Below are 23,712 nucleotides of genomic sequence, written 5' to 3'. Positions count from 1 at the left end.
TTCTGTAGATATTACTCGCAAAAGAAACCTCTAATGGAAAATTTGATTATTAGCTTATTAACATGCTTACTAAGTTTCCTTCATTATTTTGACTTCAACGAAAGATTGTTTACCTTTATTCCTAAGTTGTTGTGCTATCACCTGATATCCAGGTTTCGATAACGAAGCATCAAACAGTCCTTCATTCATATCCTTAACTAAAGTTTTCCCTACTTCAAAGGCGCTGCCCATTGTAGAAAGGATTACTCCTACTGGACCAGTCCCAACCCAACCACAACAGTACATGCCTAGAAAGGAAAAAGAAAAGTCCGTGGTTACACTTGCATAGTTCAAAAATGCTTTTACAAAACTGTTACTATCCAAGGTAGGTCACAGGTCACTTGACAAAATGCATTTGAACTTAAGTATTTATCATCAACTACTACGAAACTATTAAAAAGTTGTATCATAACACTAAGTTAGGTTACCTGTACCAAGTGTTCAAAGTGTCCATCATTTTCAATTAGTTTATACCTAACATTGTGTACAGTCATAAGATTTTCTTATGTAGTTACGCATTTAGAACTACATGGTCTAGGAAGATGCACTACAGACTCAGTCTGTTCATATCTTTTATTTAAGTTATGAATTACTTATCGAGGTGCAGGTCGAAAACACTGAACGAACACTGTAACTCAATCACATCTTGATGATTGTGGTCATGTAACCATTAATTACTTTTGAAATACTAACATACGTTCATACTTTGATAACCTTCTATTCATTGTAAGCTCACTTAGAAGATGATTTAAAAATAATTATTACAACTGTAATAATTATTTTTAAATAATTATTACAACTGTAACAAGATTTAAATTCTTTATAAAATCATTTCTTACCACGTATTATTCACGAACAGCCTATATTCATGAATCACGTACTGTCATGAACTATGCTATTACCAGGCCTGTCCATGAATTGGCTCCCGGAGTCAAAGCGTGAGCGAGCACGAGCAAAGATAAGAACAGGTGAGCACAGGTGCTGCTAGCTTCGCTTCTTCCACTGCATCCGATAAGTGTTGCCAACCATACATGATTGCAAAAAACCTATGGCCAAGCCTGGCCAGAAATTCGCACGATGATAAGCATTGAGCAGACGCAAGCGTGAAATGTGCAGGTGTGCTGTCCCCCTCCCCATTTCGAAAGCAGTGACGCGAAAACACTGCAGGAAATAAAATTGGTACGTTTTTTTGGTCGAGGAAGATGCATGATAGAGGTTACAGTTAGCGTTGAAGTAACTAACAAATGAACAAGAAAGAAAGAAAGAAATAAACTAATATTAAACATGTCATCTTACAGACGTAAAAACGACTGCAAAAATCGGAAACGAATTGTTTCAGACCTTTTTAGCTTGCTTACACAATTCGTGACGTTGTATTACATTAGCACTCGGTCTGTAACTTGTCAGTCGCTTCACGTTTGCTAAGTTGTAAACGCCTTTCGTTGCTAGATTGATAGGAGAACGACGGGAGGTTGAAAATAATAATAATAATAATAATAATAATAATAATAATAATAATAATAATAATAATAATAATAATAATAATAATAATAATAATAATGCGTATTATTATTATTATTATTATTATTATTATTATTATTATTATTATTATTATTATTATTATTATTATTATTATTATTCGGACCAAAGAGGGATGAAAATAGGGATTGGAGGAAACTCATAACTAGGAATTGCATAGTTTATACCGCTCACCTAACATTATTAGGGTTATTAAGTGTAGAAGGCTCAGGTGGGCAGGCCATGTAGCCAGAATGGAAGAAATTAGAAACGCTTTCATAATTTTAACTGAAAACCCAATTGGAAGAAGACTACTAGGAAGACCTAGGCGTAGATGGGAAGACAATATTAAGATGGATCTTGCAGAAATAAGAGTACAGAGTAGAAACTGGATCCAGTTGGCTAAGGACAGAAGTTAGTGGAAATATTTTGTAAACGCGGCATTGAACCTTCGGGTTCCATAGGCCATAGAGTTAGTTAGTTATTATTGTCTAAAAGAAATGTTCAACTGTTGTTAAGAGACAATTACACAGAAGAACTGAGTTCCGACCAAACACTAATTTGCCGGAAGGAAATTCCAGTGCAGTCCAGCCTACTTTAAGCGTTATCCGTGCAACCCACGTTTCATGTTCAAGACATTGGGAATAATTGTTCGTATCATTCAGTTGGAAAGTTTCCTTCCGAGTTTACGCTATTACAGTAGACCTACGCTATTACAGTAGGCCTACGCTATTACAGTAGGCCTACAACATTGTGACTTTCAAAATCAGTCAGTAACTATCGAAGAAAGACAAGCGTGTAGCTTCAGTCGTTGAAATGATTTAACATTCTTTTTCACTTTTAAGAAGCCACCGGCAAGCAACCAGCCAGGGACAATACATTTTTCCTTATTAAAAAGACACTCCTTGTTAAAAAAAAAAAAAAAAAAAAAAAAAAAAAAAAAAACTAATTGCAGTCACTAACGGTCACCCTTAAAAGTGGAAAATCTCTTTGGCTCTCTTAATATTTTGTTTGATTCTTTGCGATCAAAGTAACTTTAAAAGTGGAGTAAGAAATACTATTCTTCCTATTGATAGTGTAATAGTGGCTTCTAATCTCCACAACCAACCCCTTGCTAAGCCTATTCGTACACACATACATGCATAAGCTAATTTTCTGGAGATAATACTTAGATAATTACAAACAAGTGCTACAGTTTTTTTTTTTTTCATATCAACAGATTATCTCTTTTCCTAAAAAGCGAAACAACATAATATAACAAACCCACACTCGGATATAACAAACCCACATCCTTCTTTAACAAAAGGAAAGAAAAAAGAAGAAAAGGAACGTACATAGTTTATCATTTGATTGCTGTTACAAGTTTGTATTGTCTATAGTTAACGGTTACCACATTGTAGAAAAACACTTTACACTAAATGGCAATCAGTTACCATACATACTTTTTTTTTGTTTGTTTGGTAAGCTAGTGATTACCGCCAAGGTTGACAACACTTCCGCTCCTCTAAAGACGAAACCCGAAGATCCACGAAGCACGAACAATGGTATTTGCCCGTAGAATGCTCGTGAGCGTTCACGAGGAGAGTTTCCACTATCTGCTCGCCGTGGGCAGGGCTGCTATTACGAACTGTTTACGTCAATGAGCTACTGTTACTCTAGTCAACCAAGAACTGAACAACTACTAATGTCAAGCACTTATGGCCTACCCTGTATATATTACTGTATTCTACTGTATAATTCACCCTTTTTTACAATATCAGGTATTTATTAAGATTTTTTTGTTTTTTATTTTATTTTATTTTATTTATTTAGTTTTTGTTGTTGTTGTTAAAGAATATTATAAACACAGCGATATAGTGAAGTTACGAAATAAAGACATATTAAGTTTTCTGTGTAGATTATTTGTTTTGTTTCAATTGTGTAAAGTTTCAATGCTCCTAAAAAAACTTTTTTGCATTTTAATAATAATAATAATAATAATAATAATAATAATAATAATAATAATAATAATAATAATAATAATAATAATAACCATATAGAAAAATAATATACAAAGCAAACACCAATGATAAACAATTACATGGCCACAAGGAATGACACGATCCAGTCATCCCGACTGCGGTTTTCCAAGGTTTTCCGCAGTTCCACCAGGCGAGTGCCGGAATGCTACCGTCTCTACACTGCCCAGGGCTGCTGCCTTCCCCACTCGTCATTTTACCTAACAGGGCCGCTGTGACATCGGCGTTTGCGGCACGAACCATTCCCTTAGGCCCTTCCTTCCACACATACCAAAATCAATAAATCAAGGATAGGACCCGGCCATAGAAACAGGCAACTTCAGTTGGGATATTAGCTTCCGCACGCTTACCTCTCACAGTAAACCTATCAGAAAACGACACGACTTATTTTTATTTGTTTGCCTTCCTCGTATACTTCCTCTTCCTACCCCTCCCTCCTTGTGGTGCTGACGCCACTGTCGTGGGCCCTGTAAATAGGTCTGCTCCTTTGTTCTTTAATTTGCTCCCCTTTCTAATCTCCTTGGCCCAGGGTATTTCACGCTCCAGATTATTTCATTCCATCTTGTCCTCCACTGACGTGGTAACGTTGCATTTTTCTTTATTATTGGGGGCTATACCAGTTTCGAGCTTAAACGGTTGGTCCAATTACGAAAATCCCACCATTTTAGATTAACAACCCAAACTTAGCAATCAAAATGCTCTCTTATCATTTTTTTCATATCTTCAATAGTTACCGAGTTGGCCTATAGCAAGGGACTTTTGACTCGCTCGGTATATATATATATATATATAACCACTATGAAACATTAATCAGGATTTTATAAGTACAGTTTAATCCTGGAAACTTTAACTAGCCAAATATAATGTTAGAACATGACACTTTTTTTTATTGTAAAATAATTTTAAAATGACAAAAGGAACAGAATTTTCTAGAATTCTTAAGAAATAAATCCACTGTGACCTTTACTTAATTTCAGGGTAATAATTTCAGTTGAATATGAATGTAGACAATGAAAAAAACAACAAAAGATGATACGTAGGGGGGTAGAAAGGGGTGGCATGGTAAAAATAATAGAAAATGACAGAAATTAATGTTGAATTCATAGTTTTCGGGGTCACTGATATGAACACTGACACTCCCAACATGGTAAAATGTAAGTTCAGCCCCCAGAAAGGGTAGACAACCGTAGCAACCCCAGGGCGGAGATAGTAAGAAATAACTTGTAAAAATAATCGAAAACGACCTATATTAGTATCGAATCTATAGTTTTCGGAATCGCTGAGACGAATACTGACACCCCCGATGCAGTTTAAGTCCACGTTCAGCCCATCGGCATGGTAGGTTAGAAGTGGTAAAAAATAAAATATCCAAAATGACCTAGAATAACGTCGAATTCATAGTTTTCGAGGCCGGGATAACGGCTGACCCGTTTGAGGTAACTTTTTCAACACATAATCTACCTCAAGGTGGGTTTTCAACATCGTGTTCGGGGTTTTGTCGGGGTACTCCTGTTTGCTCCTATATTCTCATTCCACCAATTCTTCCATCATCGTTCCCTTGCTTTAATCATCGTCTCCCTTAGCCTAAAGGGCATTTTTGTAGGACGTTAAACTGGAAACTTTCATTTATTTAATTTCAAGGTAGGTTTTTATTATGTGACTTCGATTAAAGTTCATGTTCTATGGGGATAGGATGTTTCAAAATTTATGATTAAAGTAGAGTACTTTATGGATTACTATCATTACAATTTCATTGAAATGAGTATCCTAAGAAGAAGAGGATTCAAATATTTCACATACACAAATTCTCCCCATGCGAGGAATCGGCATTTCAGCTAGTAATAACAAAATTATGAGTCGGATTAAATAATTTATAAAATCAACATAACTTCTTCATATAATACTTTCAATTTTTTTAACATATTGTCAAGGAATGTTAATATTTTATTCTTATTAATTGGAAATAATGTGTATTTTAATTTTCAGTTATAGAAATATCAAAGTTTATTTGTTTTGGTTTTGGTATTTGAAGTTTCATAAAACATAGTGTGCGAATGTTGTTAATGTTGTAAATTGTCTGAAATGATGTTATGTGAATGTAAACATTTTTGTATGTTAATTCTATGTTAACACAAACACATTGCAACGGACAGCGTTATGTAAGTTTCGTCGTTGAAGATGTGATACCTCGTATGTCTAATTTTTAAGATTTTGAGTTTTTGGCATAAACTTGGCAAGAAAGTAATAACCCATGTTCTAGCAAACCCTCGTGCGTCACAAGACATCGATTTCTGAGAAACAATCGCTTACAGAGTTTGATTGCATGTCGATTGTTGGCAACTTCAGGTGATATCTCGTATGCCAGTGAGTTCAATATATTATACCCATATATGCTGTGATGAGAGCAGCTGTATCAGCGTGTTTTTAAATGATAAAATACTTTTTAGAAGGTCTGAAATGTTAATATTGTAAATAGATATAGTGACGTTCTTTTCGTCTCCTGAAAAACTAATAAATTGGACATACGAGGTATCACATCTTCAACGACGTTATGTAAAATGCAAAGTGCTAATATAACGCCCAATTTTAAGCAGAATTGGTTAACAAAGATTAATATATATATATATATATATATATATATATATATATATATATATATATATATATATATATATATATATATATATTAGCACGTGTATGATTTTAACCCGAATTTTGGAAGCCATGTGCTGTAAAGCTGTTGCATAAATACTTCAGTCTATTAGGTCACAGTTAGTTAAACTCAAAGAACGAAAACCAATGCTAGAGTTGAAGTTGGTTAAAGTTAGAGTGAACGTCGAAGTAACATTTTAAGTAACAACATCAATAATCACGATTTTTAGTACATTGCAGTTAGTTATTAAAAAGTTCGTATTCAAGAAGATTCAAATAAACTGTTAGTAAATACTTCAAACACTGCAACACTGTGCTCAATGAAACTTCTTAAATTTAGTTGTCATCATCATTTGCATTTCAAGTATAATCCAGTTCACCTTTCTTCTTTTACATCAAATACTGTCATACACTTTAACTTACACATCTAACATTGCGCTACACGAACATGCACTTATACGTATTAAATAATCCCTAAAAGTACCTCAACGCACATTATAGGTGGGTTTATCAAACATTAGCAATATAAGTAATTTAAAATGTAGCTCAAGCTAAAACAAAACAACCTAGGTTTCCTCAAAGTGCTCTATTCGTAATAATGTCTACATTCCAAACTCAATTTTAAAAAAGTACCAACCCAAATTGACAATATGATTGAATCATTTACACTTTGAATCTCTGAGGGGGGAGGGGGGGGTTAGTGGTAGAGCGTTCACCTCTGGTGCTCGGGGTCCCGGGTTCGATCCCAGCCCCCGCTTGTGGTGGACAAACACCGTGTGCGTGGGTTTTCTCGGGGTACTCCCGTTTCCTCCCACTTTCTTCATTCCACCATTTCATTCATTTCTCATTATCACCGTCTCCTTTAGCCTAACCGACATAACCGTGAGACGTAAAACTTAAAACATTTCATTTCATTTTCATTTTTTGTATCACTGGAAGATTTTGATAATAAGCAATGCTACTCTACTGAAGATATTAGAGGTATCTATCTCCAAGATTAGAAACTTACAGCGTCTTTCCTGTAAACATGGAAAGTTTCAGATTTGGGTCATTCATAAATTACTAATTCAAGTACATACAGTAGGATATTTCCTGTAAACACAGAAATTTGAAATTCTACACAAATTTTGGTATTTAGTATAAGTAAAGATACAAATTCTAAAAATATCAACTTTACCAATTCATGGACAATAATAGGGGCGCAGATACCTCAAAATTGCATATTGTTCACGTTGAAATGCTATCACTTATGAAAACCAACAAAAACTTATAAAGTACTTCCTGTAAACGAGGAAATCTGGAACCTGACACGGAAATATAAGGATTACATATTCATTATATTACTATTTAATACAAGAGAAAACTAATAGTCCATCTGTCGCTTTAGATACTAGATAGATCAATGTACGTTTTTTAAAAGTAGTATATCCCACCCAAAACATACATGTGAAAAAAAAAAACAGATCTGAAATGATACCAAGTTTTATTGAAATACTAAAATCAGAGAAATCTGCAACTTAAGTATTGAGAATAACTTGCCAGGCAAAAGACTCTCGAGCCGATACTGTATACAATTTGTTCTTATCACTAAAGTTGCTAATGTTATTTTCCAATTTTCGAATTTCAATAGAACTTGGCACTGTTTTAAATTTCCAGAATTGAAAGTTTATGTATAAGCATTCTGAACACGCAATATGGACCGCTGATGAGTGGAAACATGTGATATGGTCGAATGAGTCATTATTCACCTTATTTCAAGCCACGAGCTGTGTTTATTTGTAATGAATGCCCAACCGCAGAGTCTCCATCGAACCGGAAACATGGCGGCTGTTCTGTGACGCTGTGAGCTGCCATATCCTATCCCTTTCTTCCTTTTTTTCGTTTTTATTTTATTTTAAATAGTATTTAAACTGTTTTAAACACACCTTAGCATCTTGAAGGAAAAATTAGTTCAATTTAATTGATACCAACAAAACATGCTCTTCCACTGTTTCAAAACTTTTGAAATATCAGGTAGCCCCTACAGCAAGAAAGAAGAAAAACGTACATGATTAAACAAACGAATAACAGATTGAACTTTTTTCACTGAAACGCTCCACCAAGATATAAAAACGGAAGAAGCAGGGAGAAAAGAATAGGATGAGAAAGAATTTATTTTAATTTCGTTTTTCATCCCATATTTACATTTACCTTTAAAAAAATCCTCTGAAAAACAAGATACACATTCAATATTAGTACAATTCAGTAAATAAAAATATCAGAGCACGTAAAATTAAGAAGTTTTCATTCATCATCTAGCTTAAGGGTTATTACTGACTAATTTGATTATATATAGGGTGTTCTAAAAATGGCGCCCACGGACAACAGAGTGTTATTCTTCAGGTCAAAATAAAGCGAAAATGTTATATAATGGTCTATCTCCTGGGGCCTCATTCAACCCCTATCGCCAATTAAAAGTTTCACTATGTGGCAACGTCGCAGATTAACTGAAACCACAGGCATTGCTGTACGAATCCATCAAGAAATTACATCGATTGTTACGGTAATAAGTGATGCTAGTGTCAACGGCCATTTGGAAAGAATCGATGTAACTATTTGAAGGATTGGAAGATCTACTCTATGGTTCTTTATCTGCGACGTTGCCACATAATGCAACATAATGACGTATGACGTTCGCGTCTTCAGACGAGGACCAGCAAGGTATACAATTATATACACTTTTCGCTTTATTTCGACTTGTAGAATAGTACTCTGTAGTCTGTAGGTGCCATTCTTAGAACGGCCGACAGATAAACTCATACATTACCTGGGTGACCGTCAACACGGCCGTCTGTGTTCTGTATTACTCCTCTATTATTGTCAAATGGAATGTCTTTATCAACACCAACACTTTTGTAACCAATGCTTCTCAACACAAGACCACATTCTATTGTTTCTGTTTCTCCTGTAGGAACAGCTTTTTGTTTCTCAATATTAGCACCTTCTAACTTGTTCACATTCAGTTTCACCCCTGAAACACGCTGACCACTCGTTGAAGAAAGGAATTCTACTGGTGTACGGAAAAATATAGGATGAAACACTTTATTTGCTTGAGCCCATTGATCCCGTAACTTATCACTCGGTGGATCAAGAGCAGTGTTAGTGAGCAGTTCCATCAGTCTTTTACGTGGCCGTGCTAGTTCTGGTAAAGAGAAAGCAAAATTATAATATACAAAGAAAGATAATAACACTTTAAATCTGCAGAAGTATGACGCAAACATCCCCAATCGTTTATGATAACTGGTGGCTAATTGTGGTGATTATGTGAAATTTTACCCATGCGTAACAATCGTAGTACGATTGTTAGGAATAAAATTATTTTTGTTCTACGAAAATTGGTTACATATTAAAAAAGTTATAAACAATTTTCAATAGTGAGGTAATTAATGCCCACCCTGTATATATATATATATATATATATATATATATATATATATATATATATATATATATATATATATATATATATATATATATATATATATATATATCATAAGCCAACACGACCTGACCTATACATTATTTCCATCTATACATGTACAGTGCTATTTACTGCTTTTATTTATTTATTTATTTTTAAGTTTGAATTGGCGAACGTATTACGAATTCGTAGATATGCTGAACAATAAAAACTGATTTAGAACAAAACTCGTGTTGTTTAAAACTGCGTTATGGAAGGTATTCCTGTATAATGTTATCATACAAATTGATAATATTCATACTGAAAGTTTAAAATAAATGAACAGAGAAACTTACTTGGGATGATATCCTTCACTCCCTGAAAATCCTTTACGTTAAATTCCGTTCTGCACCCAGGTAAGTTTATCATTTCCCGTAACTCTTTGATTGTGAAAGCCACTTGTAGGGGTCCCCGCCGTCCTATTAACAGAACTCTTTTCACTCTACTTTTGGCAAGAGCAGCTAATGAATATTCTGTTATATCAGTCTCCTGGAAAAGATTTAAAAAAAAAAAATTGAATTTCAGCAATAAACGTAACAGTCAGGTATTATATAATAAATATACAAATTACGCAAAAATATCGAAAATCGAAATCAGGTCCGTAACCATGGAGAATTATCCCTAAATCTGCCTTGTAATCGACACTTATTCTGTTTTTAATTTTATTTATTTATTTTATTTTCAAATGTTAACCACAAACGTACCTAAAATGAACAAAAGATGATAATAATTTTAAGAGTTTATAATCTGTTGCTGCTTATTAATTTCATGCAAAAGCAATCCTAGTTATATTAAAACACAACAGAAAATCTCCTCTTCTTTTATTATAAAAAATGAAATGAAATCTTTGAGTTTAACGTCCCACGGTTATGCCGGTTAGGCTAAAGGAGACGGTGATAATGAGAAATGAGTGAAATGGTGGAATGAAGAAAGTGGGAGGACAGGGGAGAACCCCGAGAAAACCCACGAGCACGGTGTTTGTCCACCACAAAGTCCACACGGCGCGAGCTGGGATCGAACCAGGGACCCCAAGCACCGGAGGTGAACGCTCTGCCACTGAGCCACCGCGCCCCCTCTTTTATTATAAATCTTCCTTGATATTTAATCACTATAAGAAGTATATATTAGATTTTGAAGAAAAGTCACGACTTCTGGCACGAGTAGATACATGATTTGAATTATAATAGATCTTCAAGTGGAATGGAACGAGATATAAACTAGTAATATTCTGAAACAGAAAGAAAACCATAATCCCTAAACACCATCGATTTTTTTTTCCTTCAACCTATTCTTGCAATGAAATGAAATCTTTGAGTTTAACATCTTACGTTTATGCCCGTTAGGCTAACGGAAATGATGATTACAGCAAGTTAATGATAATGAAAGAATTGGTGGAATGAGAAAGTGGAAAGAAACGGGAGTACCTCGAGAAAACCCACGAGCACGATGTTGTCCACCATAAACTTACTTGGCCTAACAGGAACCCCACGCACCAGAGGTAAGCGCTCTACCACTGAGCCAGCGTGCCTCTCTCAACTTACTCTTGTTTGAGGCATTCAATATAACTGGATATACGAGAAACAGCAGTAGATGGAAACCAGTAACATTATATATATATATATATATATATATATATATATATATATATATATATATATATATATATATAAAACCATCTACGCATCAGGAATCATATAACCCACGCAGAAAATATCAGCATCCATTATCGTCTCGTTTGCGCCAAAACACTTGTAGTTAATCAGATTCATATAGCAGAATAACCCATTTCAACGCAACAGTCATTACAAAACCTTTTATCTGCCATTCCCTATCTGGGGACAATATTAATTCAATGGACATTTCATTAATATATTTAATTATTATTACTCCTTGTTACATAAAATTATCTCCACGCAGCAATTATATTATCTACTAGTTGAATATACCCATGCTTCGCACGGGGGCTGTATGTGGATGTCAACGCCTATGGGAGTATCACCACTGATCTCAGCGACTGCGAAAACTATGGATTTGATACTAATATCGGTCATTTTGGGCTATTTTTTCCATGTCTCGGTATCCCCCCCCCCCCCCGCTGACTCCCGGCCCGCATACAATTGTAACTAAATTTGCAAGTCATTGCTAATGGAAGTGTCGCCATTGATTTCAGCGACCGCGAAAACTATGAATTCGACACTAATATCGTCGTTTTCTACTCCTTTTACATGTCCCGGTAAACGCCCTCCTGGTTCGAATTTTGACAAAAACGTTTAACCCTGGTCTGGAGCCTGGACCAAAGTATTCGTGGCTAAAATTTGGTAACTCTCGGTCAATTTGTCTGGTTCCCAAGCCGGTTCCAGTAAACGTTCCCCCTGAGACCCCCCTGGTTTGAAATTTGAAAAAAGGGCTTCTTCTTAATCTGGGGCCTGGGCCAAGGTACCCCTGACCAAAATTTGGTAACTCTCGGTCCACCCGTCTGGTCCCCAGGCCGCAGACAGACAGACAGACACAAACACACAAACAAACTCTATTTTATTTATACTGTGTATATTTGTTTTTATAGGTGAACACAATGAAATTAGAAATACAATACAAAATTAACTGAATAATAAGAATAAATATAAAGACAGAAATATTGCGGAATGCAATAGAAAGTATAAAATATAAACACAACAAATTAGCACTGAGTAAAATAACATTAAGAATTAGTGCAACGGTAGGATTCATAACATACTTCTGATCCTTCAGTCTCAAATAACAATAAATTTATTAAATACAGTAGACTCCCGTGTATCCGGCCTAATGTGGTGGAAGAGCAGGCCGGATAACAAAAACACCGGATGGGCCGGAGTTCATGAACTTATTAAGCATACCCCGAGAACAATTTATGAATACTGTACAGTACTGTACGTACTGTACAGTTATAATCAGGAACAGAGGCAATAGTACTCTATTGAGGTCCATTACACACTGACGAAACAATGAACAAGGAGCAGAACGTTGCTCTTTTCCAGTCACAACTTGTATTTTGCACACGACACGTAGGAGGATCGTAGTCGACATTCGCTTCCAATGCCTTGGCAATGCTGCAAATGCAACGCTTTACCTTCTTCATTTAATTACGATAAGAGAAAACTAGGCCGGATAGTACGAAAGCCGGAGAGTCGCAAGCCAAATACTCGGGAGTCTACTGTAAAATATTTATGTAACTTCAAAATTATTAGACATTTATTTATATGGGTAGGTTGAATCTCAACCTTCCTTAGCTTTTTTACCAGGTGTTCAGAAAGTAACTATGCAGTGCCATGTTGTGCTATGCTAAGGGATGACTGATACAATTGTCAATTAGAGAACATGCAGAAACGTGTACAACTGTATCTTCAAGTGCAAGGGGATCACTTCTAGCATCTCTTATAACTTCCATGACATTAAAGTTTAGCTTCGAGTTAATTTCACTTGTTTAAAGTGGTTTATGGAAAATACGGCAAGTTATGAACTGCATAATTACTTTCTGAACACCCGGTATTTTGGCTCCTCTCTCAAGAACATACACAGTAAAAAAAAAAAGTGTTGATTTGTAAGACGTCACTTTTTGTTGTTGTTGTTGTTGTTGTTGTTGTTTGAGCAGTTTCTCTTAAACTTTAAATTTTAAGAGGAAACATCTACTAATACAAACATGAAATTAAAGATATCACTAAAGTAAGCAGGGTTTTACAAGCAATAATTCCAAGTGATTAATTTCAATAAAGTGTAATAAGGTATCATTATTTATACCTTAAATAAATAGCTATAGCACAAGAAACTTCACCATTATTGGGTAACCAATAAGGATGGATGAATAAATACATCAATTTATTAATTTAACCATCAATTCTTCACTGATTCCTGATGACTAGACACATACCGACTTTAAGAGCTTAATGTACCAGTTTTGCACAAAAAGAATCTTATCACAATTAAATATTACTCTCATCGCTAGTATAGTGGCTAGTGATTATCTTTGGTTCACGGATCCTGGGTTCGATCCCCGGTGGAGGATGAACGTTGGGATTCAACCATTAACTGTAGGTTCACGTCTTATTATAACCTCAGTGCTGAAAAGGGACGCTAAACTTCAACAAATGAACAAACAAAAAATTATAAATTGTTTGAATATATGTATTTGGTAATATTTCTGCTTTTAATAAATTTTACATCACATCACATTCGCTTTTAAGACATTAACTCTCAATAGATTAAACTCTATCAATATTTATTCTTAAGTATTAAACACTCATATTCTTCTCTTAACTAACTCTATGACCTATGGAACCCGAAAGTTCAATGTCGCATTCACAAAAGCTTCTATTGACTTCTATCCTTAGCCAACTGGATCCAGTTTCTACTTTGTATTCCTATTTCTGCGAGATCCATCTTAATATTGTCCTCCCATCTGCGCCTAAGTCTTCCTAATGGTCGTTTCCCGATTGAATTTCCAGTTAAAACTTTGAAAGCATTCCTACTTTCTTCCATTCTGGCTACAGGACCTAACCACCTGAGCCTTCTAAATTTGATGACCTTAACAATGTTTGGTAAACGATATAAATTATGCAGTTCCTCTTTATGAAGTTTCTGCAATTCCCGTTTCTCTTGGGTCCAAATATTCGCCTCAGGATCTTGTTCTCAAATACGTTCAGTCTGTGTTTTTACCTCAGAGTAAGCGACCATGTTTCGCAACCATACAGCAGAATAGGCATGATTATCGTATTATATGTTTTAAGCTTTGAATTGAATAATAACACGAATTTCATTCTTTTAGTCAACATTTAATTTCTTCAAGAATATGGTTTGCTCTGTTAATATTGATCCTAGATATTTGAAAGTGTCCACTTTGTAGAAAGTATTATTTGATATTTTTCTCTTAGGCGTTCGATATCACATTTTATACACACAACATTAAGCCTATTCTGCTTCACTATTGCGAACTAACGATGATTATACTAAAAGAAAGACTATAACTTTCGAAAGTTCATACCGATGTTTGAAAAGTTTCTACAAGGAGGAATTTCGTTCTTTTCCTCATCCCTTAAAGAAGTGAATTAGTTCCACAATCTTTTTTCTGTAACTTATTTTATAATAACTTTCTCACACTGTTTCAAAGGACACAACTTAAATATTACCGTCTCAACGTTCAAAAACATAATATCCTGTCTAACACAATTTACTAAACGCCACTACAAGAGAAATAGGAAATTTTCCTTCATATTTATTTAGAAAGTTCAAGGGACTCCTACTTTATTCTATCATAAAATAAAATGATGCATTGCATGATTTCGCATCTTTAAAATGAATAAATTCCAAGGATTTAAGTGTCCAAGATACAGAGGATAAGCGTAATCATACTGAATAATTGTACATAAGGAACACAGTATATACTGATCTTCTGGTATTCCTAATTTTGAAGTTTTATCTTTTCACTCCAAATATTTCATACAAAACATTTTAATACTCATAGTTAAAAGGAGACGTTACATAAGTAAGTATCAGAAATAGAAAGGAACATATTTGAATACTATTATGATATGTTAGTTTTTAATAAAATCACGAAAATAAATCTAGGGTTTGGATAATGATTGGGACATTACGATAAGCAGTATCATTAATAAAACTACACAATTTCCATTACGAAAACAACAACAGACACAAGTTTTACATTTGAACCAGTTTTTAAATCACAAAAATTGTATATCCCTACTAGTACTGTAGTACAATCCGCCAAAAATGAATAAAGTTGAACGTAGTAGCAGGAACAAATCAGGAGCACATTTTTATTAGTTAGTGTTTACAAGTAGCTCGATTTCTGCAGAATAATTCGTAAATATTATTTGAGCATCATAAGTAACTTGCTTTTTGTACAACGATATACAATTCAGAATTTCTGACACCATAATATTCGAGGGCTTCGTATCTAATGGTAGAGCATTTGATTCCATTCCACGTCACAGACTCGATTCCCAATCGATGCACCCTAATTTACGGCGTTCACCCAGGGCAATGACACAATATGGTCACTAGGTCCAGAAAGCTTCTGATACGCCTGTTAGGTGCAGGATGACGCGCTGACAACATTTTCGTCGCTAGTTCCTCCGATCGTTAACAGAGGCGTGGAGCAAGTTCAGGCTTGTGAAGAGTTGTCACGTCAGTGGTTATTTAGTATCATAATATTAGCGAAGTTTGTGCTTACTCATCTTTCGGATAATCCATTTATTTAAGATCTAAGAAAGGATCTGTGAACATTAGCCATCCAGCTGCTGTTATGTACGGTTAAGGATTGCGACAGTAGTATTTTTATGAATACTTATACCGATTATCATACTCTATAGGAATACTTACGTTCACAACAAGTGTAACTATCTGTATTCTACATACGCAATATCACACAAATAATTATATTAGGTTGATGGGAATGAAATATTCACTTAGATGTTTTTTGGAAAACTCGTCTCAGCAACACAACACAGAAATGGACTAAAGTCACGCGTCTGACGTGAAAAACTTCGAAAAGGTCCAGCAAACGGGCTGAGGTATCCAGTCAGTCAGGAAGCAGTGCGCGTTGTTGAACAGACGGACAGAAATATGGAAAATGCATATCTGAAAATGATTTTTCTTTACAAAATCAAAGAGGCGCATTCTGCATAGGAAGCCGAAAAAAAAATAATAGTGCATGAACACACCATTCGCTGTGTTGATTTCTCAAATGTCGTTTCGGTGTCACAACATTCCAAAACGAGCCCCGTAGACACTGACCAACATTATATTCCGATGAGTGCTGACTGTTGTGGTAAGCCTCTAGTTGGCTCTGAAAAATGAAATGAAATGAAAAATGAAATCTTCCAGTTTAACGTCCCACGATTATGGCGTTTAAGCTAACAAGGGAGATGATGGTTAAGCCAAGTGAATGATGATGGAATTATTGGTGGAATGATAATGTGGGAGAAAATGGGAGTACCCGAGGTAACCCACGGACACGGTGTTGTTCACCACAAACTTACTTGGCCGGGGATCGAATCAGGACCCCACGCACCAGAGGTAAGCGCTCTACCAACTGAGCCATCGTGCCCCCCTTATAGTTGATTGAGATTGTGAAACATTTTGTAAGGGAGGTGCAGTAGATGGGAGTTGTAAGTATTGAAGTTGTTGCAAATTTGAGGCACCTGATGGATTTGTGCATTTTTTCAAATTTGAGGATTTTGCATATTAAGAATTGTTTGTTCTGTATCCTTATTAGGTAGTGACGAACTATATATGGTTGAGTTGCTAGGTTCATGTGTAGGTGACAGTAACGTATGGAGGTTGGTCGTAAAATGAATAGATTGCTTGTGCAAGTTCTACATAGTCCCATTTCCTTAATATACCCTGAGCTACTTCTAATGAATACAAGTGGTTTCTGAAATGCTTGTATGGAGTCGAATGTTTCTAAAGCAATATTCTCTAGAAAATTTCGTTGTAATCCTAATGACAGAAGACGTATTTTTTGTTATTTCGTTGCCTCGGACATAACTTGTCTTATCGCCCTTGATTTACGAAGAAAATACGCATCTATAGGTTCATTTTCTAGTTGCTGAATTTAAAAAAAATCTAATTCAGCTTTATATGCTACCCAGCATTGGGTGGCTTAAATCCATTAGTTTTTCTTTTAATTGGTCATAAGTGAGGAAGGCTAGTTGATTGCGATTCTGTAACAGTCTAAATCGAGAGCAACTTTTTTTTTTCTTTTTTATAGCCTTGAAGAATTGATAGATGGTCGAACAGCACGAAACAAATATTTACTTAGGTATGGCATATTAAATGGTAGCTTAAAGGTAGCTCCTTGTACGTTTCCAGATACCGTCATTTCTTCGTCTACTTTTCCTTCATTTTCTTCCTAAGTATCCTTTTCTGTCCTAGTTCTCGGCATAAATCTACCGGTAAACCAGATTCACCTTTTACATTTTGAATTAATCCTCACAAGAAAGCTTTACAGACATACATGAATTATGTGCTTTGAAGTTTCCTGATGAAAATTGTCCTCAGTCCTTATTATTGATCAAAATTGTGTGATCGGCCGGTCGCTTTCAGATGTAATATTTTGATGGTAGAGTAATCGTACATGGGATTTTTGAATCCGAAGACGTACCGTACATATTCCCTATTCCAGATTATAATCCCAGTGATTAGAAGGAGGAATGAAGAACGTTTGTGTAGGATAACTCCTCGACCCAGGCAGTTGAGATAGGATTCTCAAGACCTAGGCAGGCGAGAAAGATAAGAAGTTCCTCAAGGCCCACCCAAGCAGCCGGAGAGGTGAGAAATATCTCAAGGTCCAAGCAACCGAAAGAGGTGAGGAGTTCCTCAAGGCCCAAGCAGCCGGAGAGATGAGGAATATCTCAAGGTCCAAGCAACCGACAGAGATGAGGAGTTCCTCAAGTCCCAAGCACAGGAGAAATGTGGGGGTGTTTTTCAAGATCCAAACAACCAAGAGAGAGAAATGCTCAATCCTGGGTAGACTGATCTCCAAGTGTTTGGTGTTCCAGATTTTCAGGGTTCCTTGTCTATCCTCGTTACTGACACTGCTGTCTTAATTCTTCGGATCATGTGATGGCTTGTTGACAGTTGTGTCGTCTCCAGGTCAGGACAATACAACATTCAGGTTGTAATGGTTCTAACCAAAGATATCATATGTAAGAAAAACATTTTTCATAGCGTTTAAAAACGTCCCAATTGAAGATGCAATTAAGCAAAATTAGAAATATTAGAAGGGCTATAATTTATATAGCAATATATTATACTGCTGTAAACTAGTATTGGAATATTAGACACCTTCGTAGTCTTCTAGTGCATGGGATCGAACCCAGCCCGCCAGTCGATCAAGCAGATGAGTTTATTATGTTACATGTTTTTTTCTAAGGCTACAGTCAAATGAAAAGGTCCAACTGCAAATATCCGTACAACGTGTTACGGAAGATGTTAGTTCTGCTTGCTGTTTATATCCACATATGTGTAAGCCATAATAAATGTTACATTTGTTGCGCACAGACATAGTGTGGCACGTTAGCAGAAGTTGGTTACTGATCAATATTCCTTCCTCTCCTTCAGGTAAGACGTGGCGCGTGTGACACACCAATGGAGGTGCCAGTGGCTAACGTTACCAAGGAAAAACAGCGGGGTGTGATACGCTTTCTTTGTGGGGAAGGTGTCCATCCAGCGGACATATACAGGAGAATGCAGGATGTGTATGGTGCGAAGTGTGTTTCAGACAAAACAGTGCGAAAGTGGTGTCGGTGTTTTCGTGGTGGCAGGGAGACACAGACTGATGAAGCGCGATTCGAGCAGGTGACGAATCGTATTCCTGAGACAGCAGCTGCTACTGAGAATTGCATTCAAACTGACAGACGGGTCTCCTTGGACGCCATTAGTGCTCAAGTATAGGTGTCCCATGGCAGTGTGCATTACATTGTGCGCAATAGACTTGGTTACCGGAAGGTTTGTACTCAATGGGTCTCCAAGTGTTTGTCCGAGGAACAGCGACACAACAAAATGGGAATATGACTGAACCATTTGACGCGATATCAGAACAAGGACGACGATTTCCTTGGAAAGATTATTGCCGGAGATATGACCACTTTTTCAACTGCAATCCAAACGTGGGAGTATGAAGTGGAAACATGCAGGGTCACCTAAACCAAAGAAAATCCGTTTCACAACATCAGCTGCTAAGGTCACGGTGATTGTGTTCTTCGACGAAAAGAGGCCTCTGCTAGTGGAGTTCCTCCCCAAAGGAGAAACATTAAGCGCCAACAAATACTAAGATTCGCCGTCAATTGCGGCTAGCAATCAGGAATAAACGCCGGGGTATCCTCACAAAGGTCATAATTTTATTGCACAACAATGCCTGGCCTGAAGTTGCCAAACAAACGCAGAATCTTTTGACGTCGTGGAAGTGGGAAGTGCTAGACCACCCCGCGTATAATCCTGACTTGAGTCCCTGTGATTTCTACGTTTTTAGTCCACCAGGCCTCCCAGCAGGACATTGGCAAAATATAGGACAGTTTGATTTATAAAATAGGACAGTTTGGTTTATATAACCGAATATTATGCTCTGAAGTACAGAAAAAAACTATATAAATGACTTGTAAGAAAAGGCCACCTTTCACCCCAATGGGCAACTGGTAACAAGATTTAGATTAATATAGAATAAGAGTATATATACCCTTTTACGTTTTAAACTTAGTAGACCTGCTGTATTAGTTTGTGAAAAAAGAAGAAGAAAGAAATTGATTGAAATACATGACTTGATTTACTGATTAGAAGAAAAATTTTTGAGGTCCGAGTTGCCCATGCCTTTCTCTGGATCCACCATTATTATACTTATACATTTTTACTTTTACATTTTAATAACATTTTACATAATTTTACATTTTCATTTTAATAATGAACTCTAAAACACTAGTATACGTGTTAATTTTGCGACACCTTTGTTATGGCATTCTTAAATGTTTTGTTTCCAGCCTCAATCAGGGCTTGTGCAGCTGACACGTCATCCATAAACCGATGCTTTATTGCTTTCTGAAGCCGAATGTTTCCCTCTGAAACTAATTTTTCAGCTTCACGAACTTTAACACACATGCTTTCCTCTATTCCTTTGGCACTCACTTTTGTCTCTTCTGCTGTGATCTTATGCTCTCTTTCTTGCTATTCTAAGTTGTTGTTTTTATTTTGCTGTCCATATCTTCACGATACTTCTTATGTGCTTCTTTGTAGTAATATAACATTTCTTTACTGATATTTTCATTTACATTTTTACCCACTACGTCTTTAATCATTCGTAGCCCACTGATGGTTTCTTCATTCAATCCTTGTCTCTCGGATAGCATCATGTTCTTATTTGTCGAGAAACCACGTTCAATAGATGCCTGCCCGTGTGAAAGTGTTAATATTGCTTTCACAAGTTTAGTAATTGTTAGATATTTTGGTTTCCTTGTATTATTTTCTAGCAGCATTACTTTGTTCCAATACACGTCAATACTACGATCGACAAGTCATCGTGTATACTCCGATCACTCATGTAAATTCGCTACTCGTCTACAGCTTTGTCAATTTCCTGACTGGTCAACATCTAAGGAACACAAGACGCTAATCGTTTCAAAGATGACAATATCATATCTTGCTCTTCCTTTGTATGTCTAACAGCAGGATGCAAAATCTGGATATGTTTCAAAATCCGGTTGTTTAGCTTCAGTCTTTGTTGAAGGTAATTCATTGTTGTTATGAAGAAATTTTTTGCATTTAATGTGAGTAACCGTTGTTGCACTTTATCGACTTCTTTCAATGCTAACCGTACGCCTTCACCGATATCAATTTTGTTATCTGGCAGTAGATATTTTCTTCTTTCACTTTTTTATTCAGAAGATCAGATTCAGTTTTTTTATTGTACAGATCAAATACTAGAAATCTTGCCATTATATTTTGAAGTAGCTCATCTAAGCTTTGAAGAAGTGTATATAGAAGCTCAAGGCGCATTAAGAGAGGCAGCGACCTGGTTTAAAAGAAATGGTTTTGTGCTAAATCAAGATAAAACAAAAAAAGTAACCTTTAGTCTCAATCACTGCAATGATAGAGGAAACTATGATGTATCTGAGGTTAAATTTCTTGGTATACATATAGACAGCCAACTAACCTGGGAACAACATGTCAAATATGTATGTACAAAGCTCTCCCGAGTGCTCTTTCTGTTAAGAAAATTGAAAGATACAGTTCCTTATGAGTATCTGAGGAATTCATATTTTGCATTTTTTCACAGCATAATTGGATATGGGATTTTGCTTTGGGGTAACAGTAGCCAAGCACATGATGTTCTAGTTTTGCAAAAGAAAGCCATCAGGATTATTGTTGGAACACATGATAAAGAACACTGCAAACCACTATTTATCAGGCTTAAGATAATGACAGTAGTTAATGTATATATTTATCAAGTGCTACTTTACACTAAGAAAAACCTGGCAAATATGACACTCAGAGATGAAGTACATACATATAATACTAGATTGTGTAAGAAAATTGATATACCCTTCACTAGATTATCGAAGATCAAAAATAGTTATTTAGTTATAGGACCAAAGCTATTTAATAAACTAACATCCTCCATACAACAGCTGCCATTTAAGGTTTTTAAGAAAAAGTTATATGACTGGTTAATAACGAATCCATTTTACTCAATTCAAGAGTTTAGTGAATGTCAAGACATTGTGTCCTAGTTTGCAGTATCACTTTATTTCAAATATTATTAGGTTGTTCATAATAATATTAACCAATAACTGATTGTCTGTATGTAATGATTATTTTATATATATATTTAATATTAACCAATACTGATTGTCTGTATGTAATGATTATTTTATATATATATGTAATATTAACGAATAACTGATTGTATGTAATGATTATTTTATATATATCTGTATCTGTATTTTATATATCTGTATCTATATGTATATTTCATTCGGACGTTGTCTATTGCTTGTAAAGCTCAATGACAATAAAATATTCTATTCTAAATATTCTATTCTATTCTATTCTATAATTCATCATGCAAAATGTGAATAAGTGGTTCCTGTTTTTGCATAATCATACGGAATTTATCAAAGTGCCTACACTAATAAGAAAATGTACGTATGCAAATATAACAGGAGAATCTCAAGTTTTGACAGATTCTCTTGTAGCGTTCTGACTGCAATAAAATTTGATTTTGCTTGTGAAGAAAATTAAAGAAATATTCTGTCAGTGCTGGCCACAGAGAAAGAATTCAAGAGCAACCAGGATTTTCACCATTTTCTGTTTTCCAGGGCGTTTCCACGACACACTTTTATTTCCAAGTTTTCCAGAACGCGTGAGAACCCTGCATATTATGTACAGTAATACTGGAAGGCATTGTAAGTTGGTGAATACCACCACACCTCAATGCTTAGTCAAAATACACACTGCTGAAAGAAAATGCTAACACAGCTTACGTTATAAGAAACTGGAGCATGGAAAGGTTCCTCAGCTAAGCTTCATTGGGGAAGAGTAAGCACATAGGAAACAAAGAAAAAAAGTGTGGAAATGGGAGGATAGAAAAATCAAATAAAAAATAATAGTGAGGATTAGTGACTAGTCTTTCAGAAAAAATGCTAAATTAATATGTAGCAATTTAAATCATCACTGGAACTGCCCTTGGCTTGTATTTTTAATCATTCAATTACTGAAAAATATAGGAAATATAGGACAAGATTAAAATATAGGACATATATAGGACAAATATACACAAATTTCCAAAATATAGGGAAAAAAAGGAAAATAGGACAGCTGGGAGCTCTGGGCCACTCAAGAAACACATCCGGAGGCACCACGATGGATCGGATGAAGAAGTGCAGCAAGCTGTGACAGAGTGGTTCCATACTCAATCCAAGGAGTTCTTCCAGGCATTCATAATCTCGTGTCAAGGCGGGATAAGTGCCTCAACAGCAATGGTCATTATATATAGCTCTAGCCAGTAATAAAGTCTGAACATGGAAATGGACCTTTTCATTTGACTGCACCGTATACTTTCACTGTAGGGGTGTTAAACTAACTTAGATCATTTGAGGAAAGCCTGTGTAGCACAACTATTAGCCCAGTTCCACTGTAACAAATGATATGCACTAGGTTCCCAAACTTAGTTGCAAATTTTCACTTAACTAAATAATAATAATAATAATAATAATAATAATAATAATAATAATAATAATAATAATAATAATAATAATAATAATAATAATAATAATAAATCACCCTTAGTAAGTTTATTAATTTTTGTCTAGTGATATTGCACATAACGCAGGAAACAACTGCCTATTCACAGCAAAGCAGTCTTACAAGTAGCTAACAATTCGTGTGGATTTTAACACCTTCCTCTTTGAGTTCCGACCACAGTATTTAATGAGTTGTTGAGTC

At 35.6% G+C, this 23,712-nt stretch overlaps 1 protein-coding gene across 3 annotated transcripts in view; it reads right to left on the bottom strand.

Moving 5' to 3' along the window:
• Positions 1-23,712, bottom strand: part of dare (NADPH:adrenodoxin oxidoreductase, mitochondrial) — a 126,297-nt gene that overhangs the window by 11,826 nt on the left and 90,759 nt on the right. For all 3 annotated transcript variants that reach the window (XM_081731416.1, XM_081731417.1, XM_081731415.1), the window contains 3 exons: positions 10,023-10,215; positions 9,034-9,408; positions 114-287 (listed from right to left, as the gene is read on the bottom strand). In XM_081731416.1, coding sequence (XP_081587542.1) covers positions 114-287; positions 9,034-9,408; positions 10,023-10,215 — 742 coding nt within the window. The remainder of the gene's footprint in view (positions 1-113; positions 288-9,033; positions 9,409-10,022; positions 10,216-23,712) is intronic.

This window comes from Thermobia domestica, chromosome 11 (assembly GCF_964235325.1).
Source record: "Thermobia domestica chromosome 11, izTheDome1.hap1.1, whole genome shotgun sequence".
In the NCBI taxonomy this organism is placed as follows: domain Eukaryota; kingdom Metazoa; phylum Arthropoda; class Insecta; order Zygentoma; family Lepismatidae; genus Thermobia; species Thermobia domestica.
Note: the sequence above shows the minus strand (reverse complement) of the source record. Positions and strands in the feature narration are given on the sequence as shown.